Raw genomic sequence first — 12,740 nt, forward strand, 5'->3', positions numbered from 1 at the left:
AAATCGGTCCATAACCTTATATAGCTGTCATATAAACCGATCTTGGTTCTTGACTTCTTGAGCCTCTAGAGGGCGCAATTCTTATCCAATTTGAATGAATTTTGACACGTAGTATTTTGTTATGATATCCAACAACTGTGCCAAATATGGTTCAAATCCGTTCATTACCTGATTTAGCTGTCATATAAACAGATGTGGGGACTTGACTTTTTGAGCTTCTAGAGGGCGCAATTTCTATCCGATTTGGCTGAAATTTCGCAAGACGTTTTTTATTGTTACTTTCAAAAACTATGTCAAATATAGTACAAGTCGGTTCATAACCTGATATAGCTGTCATATAAACCGATCTGGGATCTGAATTTCTTGAGCCTCTAGAGGTCGCAATTATTATCCGATTTGCCTGAAATTTTGTACGACAGATCCTCTCATGACTATCAACATACGTGTTTTTTATGGTCTGAATCTGTCTATAGCCCGATACAGCTCCCATATAAATCGGGCTCTCTATTTTACTTCTTGAGCCCACAAAGGGCGCAATTCTTATTCGAATTGGTTGACAGTATACACAGGTCTCCAACATGTAATTTAATTGTGGTCCAAACCGGACCATATCTTGATATCGCTCTAATAGCAGAGCAAATCTTTTCTTATATCCTTTTTTTGTCTAAGAAGAGATGCCGGGAAAAGAACCCGACAAATGCGATCCATGGTGGAGGGTATATAAGATTCGGCCCGGCCGAACTTAGCACGCTTTTACTTGTTTTTCAATAAAAAGACATATAGTCAACACTCTCATCATATGTTTTATCACCAGCATAATTTTGGTATAGTGTTATCACGAAAAATAAAAGTAAAAGAGTGATATTTGCTAAAAATTGTTATTTATATAAAAAAAAATTAACGAAAATGCAACGCGAATGCGACAAAAATTCCTTTATTTATCATGTTGGCCCAAGTTGAAAAAGGTTTTTTCCACGCTTTTAATGAACGACGTCCACACAGCTTCGGCAAAAGTCGTTACTGGCAACCTTCAGTCTGTCAGCATGTTTTCCGATGAGACAGTGGCCTGTCATGACGGACACCATGACTGAGACGTCTGTTCTAGCCAGCGACAGCAAAGCGGTAGACCTTTTTATGGCTAGATTGCAAACGTAAATTTATCCATGAACATTCTATTAGGGAGCGGGGGCAAACTTCTCATATAATATGCTGTCCGAATCAAGTTTTAGAACTATGATAAGAAGCCTCCTTTTTTATATATATATGTGGGAAGGGATCCTACAGCCGTGAAAAATTTTTAATTTATGTGGCACAGTGTAGACGGTTCTTCATCGATCTTGGTGATCTTTCAAAGCTATTGCGAAGGGATCTCCTCAAACATATCGACAAGGCGGTATGATTCCGAAAGTGTAACCTTGTTAGGAAGACACGCTGAATATGCAACCCATTGAGATGTATTTTCAGACCTGTGCTGTCAATGTTGCACTCAGGCTAAGGAAATTCGGCAAGCTGAAGAAGGACGCATGCAGCCCTATTTAAATCTTTGGGTTTGTAGACGCTGAGGAAGGTCTCAGACGAACTGTAACCGATATGGTTTTCAGATAGGATCTTCAAGATTCGATTTCCCGACCATAAATAAATTGGACGGCGGATTCTGTATTTAAGGACGTTGAGTGCTCGGCCTCACTAATGGCTGCAAAATTAGGATGAGGTGATCGGTATCTCGACGAGTGCACGGTATTTCAGACCGAGATCTGTGCCATTGTGATCGAAATTGTGGGAAGGGATTTTACTCTCTCGAAAATTAGGGATTTATCTGGCACAGACACCAGCTCTTCATCAGAGGGAGACGATTCTTCATCGTCGTTGGTGATCTTTCAAATGTATCTCGAAGGAATTTCCTCAAACAAATCGACAACGCGGTATGCTTCCGAAATTGTACCCTTTCAGGTACACTCGAACACTTAAATATGTGTCTCAGGGTTGCTGGTTGGCATACACACACGGAGTGGGTAATCCGAGTTGCTGCTCAGCAAAAGTAAAATTTCCAACTTGTTTCGCCAGGAGAAGTCCCTCAAGTGTCTTGGTCAATGGCGAGAGAACGGAGATCGATCTGTACGACTCTCTTTACTCTGGACATTTATAGGCTTCAATAGCGGAATCACTCCGTCAATTTTTCAGGAATGGTACATCCAAATTCTTCAGCGTCAGTGTATAGATTCCGTCTGGGCACAGCATTGGATGACTTGTCGCTACGGCAAAGTGTGATCCGCCTATCCCTTTGTCCTGCGCGGCGTCGATGACTTGCAATGGCCATGTCTCCTATCAGCAGTGTGTTCTGCAAAATATTCGACCACAAGGCTTTTGCCACCCTGAAACCCAAGCGCCAGCCCACGCCTCAATAATAAAAAGATGCATACATATTTTTCAAGGCGGATTTAATAAGGTGGTCTCGCGCGAACAACTGTTAACAGCCGGCCAGGTTTGACGGTGTTAAAATGTCAGATTTTAGTTTGCATTCTCTTTGTTGTTATCTTCTTTCTCTCATATTCTGTACTCATTTACGCACACGCATACAAATTACTTTTGTGTGTAGTTTTGGCAAAACGTCGATCAGCTTGATGACAAGAAGGCGGATTGCTCCATATGATATATGGTTGTTGTACAAATGAGACCACCTTTATTGTTTCGCCATGAATATTTTTAATCAAATATTAATTGGACAAATAATTTGGCATGTGTAAACGACCCATTAAGTTTATCGTTTACTTTCAACTTATTGTACAATTTGTCTAGAAACCTTAACCACCGAATAACTTCGCAATGACTACTTTGACAGGCGACATACATCAAATGCTCCATTCGTTGCCATGATTGAAACAAAAACATTTTATGTGACATTTAAGTTTTTAGTGATACATGATACATAAAAAAAAATAACAAGAAATTTGGATGATATTAAAACAAGTTGAATAATTATTAATCATTACTTCTACACATATATCAATAGTGATTCTAAATCAGTTGTTTGTTATTTTTAAAGTAAAATTATTTTCATAAGGTATGCAGCAAAGCCAATAAGAAAAAAAGTTCGATATTCTTAAAGTTTTGATGGTGTTGTTGTTTGTGGTGTTGTCCGTGTAAAGTGTTTAGTGTACCAACAAATAAATCACACATAAATAATCAATTTGCAACATACGGAGAAAGAAGAACGAATAAATAAGCTTATAATACTCTAATTTGTTGATTTACGGAAAAAGTTAAAAATAAATCTAAATCTCGCAGATAAAACGATATAAATAGGCAAAAATTAGCAAGTGGCTGCTGTGGAAGATAACATAAGACGGGGGCCACAACACACTCTTTATAGCCGCAAATGTATCCAATAATAAGAAAATAGACTGGCATCAAATATTGTCATTTATTCATTGGAAAAAAGGTGGTTACGCTCATTCAATGATGACTTTGGTGTCATCAAGTCGTAAGGAGTACGCACATACATAATAATAACAACAATAAAAATATACAACAATAATTTATCATTTTACATCGATTTTTTTTTTCATCATACACTTGAAAGCGTGAAGCCAGAAATAAACACACACATATATATGTACATGCAAACATACATATGTACATATATGTGGGAAAATATGTTACAAATGAGGGCTCCACACAACTCATTCCCCTTTTGTGTTGTATTTGTTTTTTTTTTGTGTGTGTTTTTCTTAAACCATATTTTTCTTACAGCTAGCAAATATTAATGCGAGATGTTTTCGAACGGTCTTCCTTGCAACTTACCGTTTCCCAGTTGTTTGGGCATATCGAAAGACAGTGGGAATGATGAATTGCTGCCCTCCAATACTGGCAACCGGGAACCCGTCATCTTAAATGTATACGATATGGTAAGTGTAAATAGTTGTAGTAGTAGTAGTGGTGGCATGTAATAAGTTTGATATGGGGCTGCGTGCCACAGCTTCCTTATGCACGGAATGAGTGTATGAATGGATATATGAATGAATGAATGAGTGGTATGAAGGTAATTAATTATTCGCTTGTTTTGTTTCTTTTCTGTTCTGTTCTATTTTTCTTCTCATTTCCAGTATTGGATTAACGAGTACACAACTTCAATTGGTCTGGGGGTTTTTCATTCGGGCGTAGAAGTTTTTGGCACAGAATTCGCCTATGGAGGTCATCCCTTTCCCTTCACTGGAGTATTTGAGATAACACCGCGGGACCATGATGAACTGGGCGATCAGTTTCAATTCAGACAAAGTATACAAATAGGATGTACAGATTTCACGTATCAGGAAGTCCGTCGTATTGTAGAGGTTAGTAGTTAACTTGTCCTGGTTCAATATTCTTGAGATAACCCCGTTTGAAATGTTTTTGTTCTTTAGGAGTTGGGAAATCAATTCAGAGGTGATCGTTATCATTTAATGAACAATAATTGCAATCATTTCTCCAGTGCACTTACTCAGGTAAGTTGATAACGCTTTTAAAATGTTGATGAAAAAAACTGTTGAAATATACTATAAAAATTGGGAAATACTTTGTTGACAAAGATAAAAGTTTGAAGATTTGTCGATTAGTCACTTTGCTATATTTTTATTCACAATAGGATGTTGTTGATTATATATTCCCATTCACAATAGGATTTTATTGACAATAGATATTTATTCACAATAGATTTTATGGATGTATAGAATGTTCTATGAAAACTTACATTTATCAAGAAGTTTGTCATTATTCCTTATTGGAATGTTCATAGACAAATTTCCATTTGCATACATTTATCGACATTCTAACTTAGGCTAGTGTCAACATGAAACTGAAAGTCGTCAAAGGGTTAGCTAGAAAATAGTTCCATGGATAAATAACTAAATCTAATAAAGTAAAAATACGTTAAATGTGGGGCAAACTTCTCACAAATCATTGAGTCCTATTCAATTTTAAGCTCAATGATGGAAACTCCTTTTTATAGCCGAGTCCGAACGGCGTGACGCCGAACGACACGTCTTTAGGGAGAAGTTTTTACATGGCAAAGTACCTCACAAATGTCGCCAGCATTAGGAGGGGATAAACACCGCTGAAAATTTTTCTGATGGTCTTGCCAAGATTCGAAACCAGACATTCAGCGTCATAGGCGCACATACTATCCTCTGCGCTAGGGTGGCCTCCAACATAGATTGGTGTAATAAATACACATGTATGTTCGCACAAGTCGAAAAAGTGAGGAACCTGGAGAACCATGGAGCAACTCTTGGCTGTGAGAACATTGTCTAATCAGGCAATTCTGAGCTCTTCCACAATATTCCAGAATGTCGAGAGTACTGAGTGCCTAGAGTGTATCCAGGGAATTATCACGGAATTATGTGTTCGCTCATTATCCTGTCTGTCTGTCTCTCTGTCCAGGGCAATGTCAAAGACTCCTAACAGACTGCTATCAGCTTAAGTGACATCCTGTTTCGTGAAACACTGGGTCACAGGGCCTTTGCCAACCTGTAACACACATCGCTATTTTATTTTGGTAAGGGGCAAAAGCAGAAAGAAGTTTTATGGAGCTAGAAATCGATTTTGATGGGTAATGAATTGCGACTTAAAATCACTCAAAAACCATAGGGGTCACCCTCGTCATTCTCCTCTTCCTCGTCAGTGTCATTCTGCTATATCGTAGACAGCCAGGAAACTCAAGAAAAATGCACTGAAGTCGCTGTGGGCTAGAACTTGGGATAGGGACAGAGGAACCTGTTGGCCTCTCACTGAGACACGCCACTCGATACCACTGATTGACCGCGACTGCAATTGCAGCAACTCCGTATGAAGCATTTTACTATGCGCAACCTTTCATTTCTAAGGAAATTTAGATAAAATTTTATTTTTATAGGAAATTTTGTCAAAATTCCATTTTTATAGGAAATTTTGTCAAAATTCCATTTTTATAGGAAATTTTGTCAAAATTTCATTTCTATAGAAAATTTTGTCAAAATTTCATTTCTATAGGAAATTTTGTCAAAATTTCATTTCTATAGGAAATATTGTCAAAATTTCATTTCTATAGGAAATTTTGTCAAAATTGCATTTCTATAGGAAATTTTGTCAAAATTTCATTTCTATAGGAAATTTTGTCAAAATTTCATTTCTATAGGAAATTTTGTCAAAATTTCATTTCTATAGGAAAATTTGTCAAAGTTTAATTTCTATAGGAAATTTTGTTGAAATTTCATTTCTATAGGAAATTTTGTCAAAATTTCATTTCTATAGGAAATTTTGTCAAAATTTCATTTCTATAGGAAATTTTGTCTAAATTTCATTTCTATAGGAAATTTTGTCTAAATTTCATTTCTATAGGAAATTTTGTCAAAATTTCATTTCCATAGGAAACTTCATTTCTATAAGAAATTTTGTCAAAATTTTATTTCTATAGGAAATTTTGTCAAAATTTCATTTCTATAGGAATTTTTTTTGGCAAAATTTTATTTCTATGGGACCCACTTGACTTTTTTAAGCAATTTTAGTAGGAAAAGTTGCTTTTTTGCTTTATATATAAATGGATTCAATTGATAAAATACAATATAATTTAATTTCTTTATTCTTTATATTTTTCAGATCCTTTGCGGCCAAGAAATTCCCAGTTGGGTAAATCGTTTAGCCCATTTCAGTTCATGTGTACCTTTTTTACAAAGATGCTTGCCAAAGTGAGTCCCCAAAAAGTCCCATAGCAGATTTTTAAATAAATCAAAATTGAAAATTTTTCCATTTTCAGAGAATGGCTGACTCCGAATGCCTTACAACAGAGCATAACCGCTATTCAGGAGCGTGATGATTCCGAAAACAGTCCCCTTTGAGATAGGGCCTAACATGGCCATTCTACTTCATAATCGAATCAATGCACCAATTTGTACTATATACATACATACATACAAATCACACATACATATATATATTCATAAAATTTTAATTTTTACCTTTTTTTTTGTCTTATTTCAAAATGAATGAATGAAAAAATAACAAAACCACAAAAAACTCATATAATTTTAGTATAAAGAAAAAAGAAAAGAAAAACAAAACAAAAATAATTTGATGATTAATTAACGAAAATGATAAACGATGATAATAGAATATATTAACACTAAGAAAAAATTAAAGTTAATACAATATACTTTTTGTTTGTTTTAGTTCGTATCATTATTTTGATGATGGGTTTGTTTGCTGAAGATATGGAAAGTAAATTTGCCGAAACTTCAGTTGTTGTTGTTGTAGCAGTGTGTTGGTTACTGAGGCGGCAGCCCTGGCCGATGAAAAACTCCATCGGGTCAGTACGGTACGTACAACCATGGGATTGGAGAAATTTTGTAGCCTGTGTGGTGCTCACAGTTATGGCGTGCTGGTTATACGGTTGTGGTGTGCAACAATCTTTGTCTTTTGTATGCAAATTTATTGAATTTGTTTTTTGTTTAAAAACTTTTATAACTATCGTATGAAGAAATAACGGTTTCACGTGAATTAGTTAACGTTCGGTTATAACGGTAAAAGATACAAAAAGGTTGATATCTAATATCTAACATATCATAAACAGCAAGAATGCCAACATACACTGACACACTGGAAAAATAAAATTGAAGTAAAAAAAAATTTTGGACGTTTAGGTTCGAATATTGACAGGATATCGCCTTGCAGATATTGGTTCCTGCTCGGCAATAAATCAAACCTTAATCAATGAACATTTCATGGTGAAAAAAGCCTTCCCTATTTCTTTAATGATATGTTCGCTCTATAGTAGTGAGTTTTGTTTAAAACCTCGTTTACACTGCTTATTAAATCCGAATTTAAGGCTCTCGTCAGCTGATTTTGTAAAGGGAAAACAGATGATCGAGTCATTAAACCCGAATTCAAAGAGCAGTGTAAACGGGATTTTATGTACGTAAAAAAAACACATCACAGCTCAACGCTTAAGGATTGGTACTCTATTCGACTTTTCACGTGAACCGAATAAAACCCCGTTTACACTGCTCATTAAATCCGGATTTAAGGCTCTCGTCAGCCGATTTTATAAAGGGTAAACAGGTGATCGAGCCATTAAATCCGAATTTGAAGAGCAGTGTAAACGGGGTTTAAGCTAAAAATATGTGAAATATATAAATGCATTGTTTACGTTAATGGCCATGGCGAAACAATTAAAGGTGGTCTCATTTATACAACAACCACAAATTATATGGTGCAATCCGCCACCTTGCAATTAAGCTGATCGACGTTTTATCAACACACAAAGAAATTCGTGTGCGTGTGTGTATACATGAGCAGAGAAAATGCGAGAATGATAACAAAACAGAGTACGCAAACAAAAATCTGTCATCTTAACCGTCTAACCTGGCTGGCTGCTACAGCTGTTCGCGTGAGACAACAATTAAAGATTTCTGCTACTATTCCGAAAGCAGAATAGAATACCAACCCTAAGGGCATGGCGAAACAATTAAAGCTGGTCTCATTTATACAACAACCACAAATCATATGGTGCAATCCGCCATCTTGCCGTTAAGCTGATAGATGGCGCACACAAAAAAAATTGTGTGCGTGTGTATACGTGTGCGTACATGAGCAGAGAATTTGCGAGAAAGAAGATAACAACAATGAGAATACAAACAAAAATCTTACAACTTAATACCGTCAAACTGGGCCGGCTGTAAACAGCTGTTCACGTGAGGCCACCTTTTTAAATACGCCTTGACATCGAACTTAAGTATTTTATCAGCTGACTAGCAAAATACAATTGAGGCCGCATGCACAATAATTGAACGCCGTCATTCCAGCCGGCTTTTAACTAGCACATTGATTAGTGATGAGTAAGTCAATTGTACACAATTTTCTTTACCAGCCTTTGTTTAAGCATGTAAGTAAACCCCACCACAAAATATTTATGAAAACATGAATGAAACAAATTTTTTTGTTGTTTTCTGTTAGCAACCAACAAACCACAACCATACAATAAAAGAATTTTGTATGTTTTTAAGGTATTTTTCTTTGGGAGAAAGTACTTATTTTGGTACCATATCAAAATCTACATTTGCCATCGCTAACATTGCAAATTTGGATTTTAGTTTGTTGTTTACATCAAATTGTATACTGCCGCTCTAAAGATTAGAAAAAGGAAAAAGTTATCCAAAGAATTGCAAAGTTTGGTGAAATTAAACAAGGAAAAAGTTAATGTTTTCCCAACATGGCACATAGTGAAAATTTTCAACTAAACACTTTTCGAAGTTATGTTACTATACTGGCTGATAGCAAAGCCACCGATGACAAGAAACTCAGAGCGGCCCAGGAACTAAGTGAACATTTTGAGGTGGTTGTGCAAAGTTCATCATATCCATCGTTTTTGGAGCACTCTCTGAAGGCGTTTATGCACTTTTTGCAAGATGGGGAGCCACAATTCATACAGGAATATCAAGCACATCAGGTTGGTGGAGAAAAGTTTACCAAAACCTAACCTGCCCCCTCCTCCTCAAAATCATTTTAAACAAAATGTCTGTCTTTTTTGTATTAGGTGCGTAAACTTATCTTGGAAATGATACATCGCCTTCCCCTAAGTGAGAATCTAAGACAGCATGTCAAATCCATAATATCCTTGATGCTTAACATACTGCAAATTGACAATGAGGAGAATGTGTTGGTGTGTCTTCGTATTATCATTGAATTGCACAAAAATTTTCGACCATCATTTAACAATGAGGTAAGTTCATTATGTGTGGCTGGATTCTCAATCAAAATAAAAACATGATTCTCCATTCCTTTTGCCCAGGTACAACAATTTCTGGCTTTGGTTAAGAAAATCTATACCGAATTGCCCAATCATATGAACAAAATTTTCGAACCCACACAACAGATCAAAATCAAAGATCTTAAAGAACTAAATATGGAACAATTGTTATCCGAAACATATGTCATTAAATCCATACACATTGAAAATCCCACAGACCCAGTTACATTTCAAATGGTGAGTACAACTTGCTTTAAAATGGATTGTTGTATGAGTTTATATGAATGTCTTAATTATTTCTCTACTAGTACAATTTGCTTCCCCGTGGCATGTTATCCCTGAGGGTATTGCAAGAGTTACCCATTATAGTGGTTTTAATGTATCAAATCTACAAAAATGCAGTGTACCAAGAAGTTTCAGATTTTGTGCCATTGATCATGACCACCATAAATCTGCAACCTTCTACAATACACAGGTATTTATTGTTGTTGTTGTTGCCTTTTTAATAGCTTGCAATTAAATGTTTATATTTTATCCATTTTTTTTTAGAAATTCCCAATTCTTTAATAAAGAAATTTTTATCGATTTTATGGGCGCCCAAATAAAAACCCTATCATTCCTAGCCTATATTGTGCGATTATTTCAAGAAAATATTATGAATCACTCGGCTTCAGTGTGTAGTGGCATCTTAAGTCTGATGCATTTGTGTCCCAAAGAAGCAGCCCATCTAAGAAAGGAGCTATTAATAGCTGCACGTCATATCTTTGCTACAGATTTAAGACAAAGTAAGTGTGGAATTGCTCAATGATGAAGAAGCTCCCTCCTGAGGAATAAATGCGCGCCGCAGGGCGACTCAACTTAGTTGAGAAGTTTAACACACTGAGCTAAAAAAACTTGAATTGACCAGTTCTTATTGCTATGAGAGAAGAATCCCCGCTATACCTTAATGAAATGCTCATGGGCAAACTGGAGTCAGATAGCATAGAAGCATGTGCAACACTGCCTTCGACTTTGTGAAAGAGGATACAACTTACAAATGCAGAATTTTTACTCAAGTTTTTTTTTCTAAAATGTTAATTTAAAATTTTATATATATTTTTCAGAATTCATATCCTCTATTGAACGTTTATTCGATGAGGATTTGCTTATTGGCAAAGGTGTTACCTTGGACTCAATACGCCCCTTGGCCTATTCAACTTTGGCCGATTTGGCCCATCATGTACGCCAGAGTTTAAGTTTGGATGTTTTGGAAAAGGCCATAAAACTTTTTTCGAAAAATGTTCACGATGAATCCTTGGCCACCAGCATACAAACAATGTCATGTAAACTTTTGTTAAATTTAGTGGATTGTGTAAGACATCACAGTGAAGAGGAACCCCTGAAGGCCAGGAATTTGCTAACAACCTTGTTGAAGGTTTTTGTGTATAAATTTCAAACAATTGCCAAAATAACGCTGCCCACAATAACACAAAGATTGTAAGTAAATAGCAAAACAACAAATACTTTCATAATAATTTTGTATGCTAGTTTCCACTTTTTTTGAACTATTGATTAGTTGGCGGAGTCTACTGACTCACATACTGCCAGCGTATCCAGTTAATAAATTAAAATCCAAATGTTAGGGTATCCAGTTTATTGGTTAATGTTCTCGCTACATATTAATGTCCAAATGCCATGGTTTAATCCATCCAGTTAATAATTAAAATCCAAATGCTATCCAGTTCATTGGTAAATGTTCTCGCTATAAATTAATGTTCAAACTCCTGGGTATCGATTAATCGCTTGATATCCGCACTATAAATTAATATCTAAACACCGATTGAATAATATCCACAACAAAAAAAAAATAAAACCGCGAGAATACACAGTTATGTGTAACTACATACACCGCACGGAAAAGCTGTGAGCACCACGCAGGCTGAAACTTTGAGCTCCAAGTGAGAGGCCGGTCGACACCGGCTCCTACACAAATACTAAGTGCCTATGATGTTCGATATGACAAGGCGAGTTATTGGCGCCTTTAAATAACCAATGGCCTACCTATTTCCGCGCCGATCGGTTCTTTGGACCGGAAAGAGCTTGCTCACCTGCAGGAGCTCGACAAAGATTGCCACTTTCACATGAAATTCTGGCTACATCAACAACAACTACTACATAGATTAACTTCAACGATTTTTAAAAACTCCATCATACTATTGCCTCACGGCCAGTTAAACGAAAACACAGTTATGTGTAACTGTAACAACTGACAGTTCCATGGCAGCCGGTTGTACATACCGCATTGACCCGATGGAGTTCTTCATCGGCAAGGGCTGCCGATAACACACTGCTAAAACAACAACAACAACTGTAACAACACTAAACGAATGGAATAACAACGAGGACGCCACACCGAACACACCAAGTCACCAACGAAAATCTAATGTGAAGTGTAGCTTTCACTTAACGTCTTAAAAGCTAGGTTATAAGAAAAAGCCCAAAGTCCCGTTAGCAATGTAATGGTCTCTTTACACGAAGAGATTTGTAGTCTTGAAGATTGTTTTGGTCCTTTAACATAAAGATATTTTTCATGTATTTACTAATAATGTCAAGTAATGCCGAGAGAATAGTGATTTGAACATTTGTCAAGCTCCATAGGTGATCAAGCTTGTTCCGATCCATAGGATCGATTGCCGCGGAAACGGTATGGCCATTGGTAATTAAAAAAAACTCGTCCTGTCATATCGAGCATAACAGGAACTGGGTTTTAAGCAAGAGTCGATGCCGTATGACCTCTCACTGAGACTCTCTATCGATACTGCTGATTGTCCGCGACTACAGTTGCAGCTACACCATATGGAGCATTTCTCTATCCACAATCTGTGAACTCACTCATAGATATCCTCTGCTGGGGTGTTATTATGTGGTAGTACAATTGTAGTGGAAGCGATTCTTGGTAAACTCCTCTTGACGAGCAAGATCGTCCCGGTCCAAATAACCAATCGCC

The 12,740-nt window shown here is 36.5% G+C and overlaps 2 protein-coding genes across 2 annotated transcripts in view; both read left to right on the forward strand.

Moving 5' to 3' along the window:
* Positions 1-3,770: 3,770 nt before the first annotated feature.
* LOC106082392 (deubiquitinase DESI2) lies at positions 3,771-7,158 on the forward strand. Its single transcript, XM_013244862.2, has 5 exons — positions 3,771-3,905; positions 4,104-4,331; positions 4,401-4,481; positions 6,610-6,698; positions 6,767-7,158. The coding sequence occupies exons 1-5, from the start codon at positions 3,771-3,773 to the stop codon at positions 6,846-6,848; spliced, it is 615 nt and encodes a 204-aa protein (XP_013100316.1). The 3' UTR covers positions 6,849-7,158.
* Positions 7,159-9,105: 1,947 nt separating this feature from the next.
* The window catches only part of LOC106082409 (transcription-associated protein 1), a 30,181-nt gene continuing 26,546 nt past the window's right edge, over positions 9,106-12,740 (forward strand). The window contains exons 1-6 of the mRNA XM_013244899.2: positions 9,106-9,454; positions 9,542-9,727; positions 9,797-9,991; positions 10,063-10,229; positions 10,304-10,539; positions 10,858-11,230. Of these exons, the coding sequence (XP_013100353.2) occupies positions 9,218-9,454; positions 9,542-9,727; positions 9,797-9,991; positions 10,063-10,229; positions 10,304-10,539; positions 10,858-11,230 (1,394 nt within the window). The 5' untranslated portion in view covers positions 9,106-9,217. The remainder of the gene's footprint in view (positions 9,455-9,541; positions 9,728-9,796; positions 9,992-10,062; positions 10,230-10,303; positions 10,540-10,857; positions 11,231-12,740) is intronic.

The sequence above is a fragment of the Stomoxys calcitrans genome, chromosome 5, assembly GCF_963082655.1.
Source record: "Stomoxys calcitrans chromosome 5, idStoCalc2.1, whole genome shotgun sequence".
In the NCBI taxonomy this organism is placed as follows: domain Eukaryota; kingdom Metazoa; phylum Arthropoda; class Insecta; order Diptera; family Muscidae; genus Stomoxys; species Stomoxys calcitrans.

Coding starts and splice junctions, on each gene's coding strand:
- LOC106082392 (XM_013244862.2), top strand. CDS start 3,771: ATGTTTTCGAACGGTCTTCCTTGCAACTTACCGTTTCCCAGTTGTTTG. Junction 4,332..4,400: donor AAGTCCGTCGTATTGTAGAG/GTTAGTAGTTAA, acceptor TTTGTTCTTTAG/GAGTTGGGAAATCAATTCAG. Junction 6,699..6,766: donor TTACAAAGATGCTTGCCAAA/GTGAGTCCCCAA, acceptor TTCCATTTTCAG/AGAATGGCTGACTCCGAATG.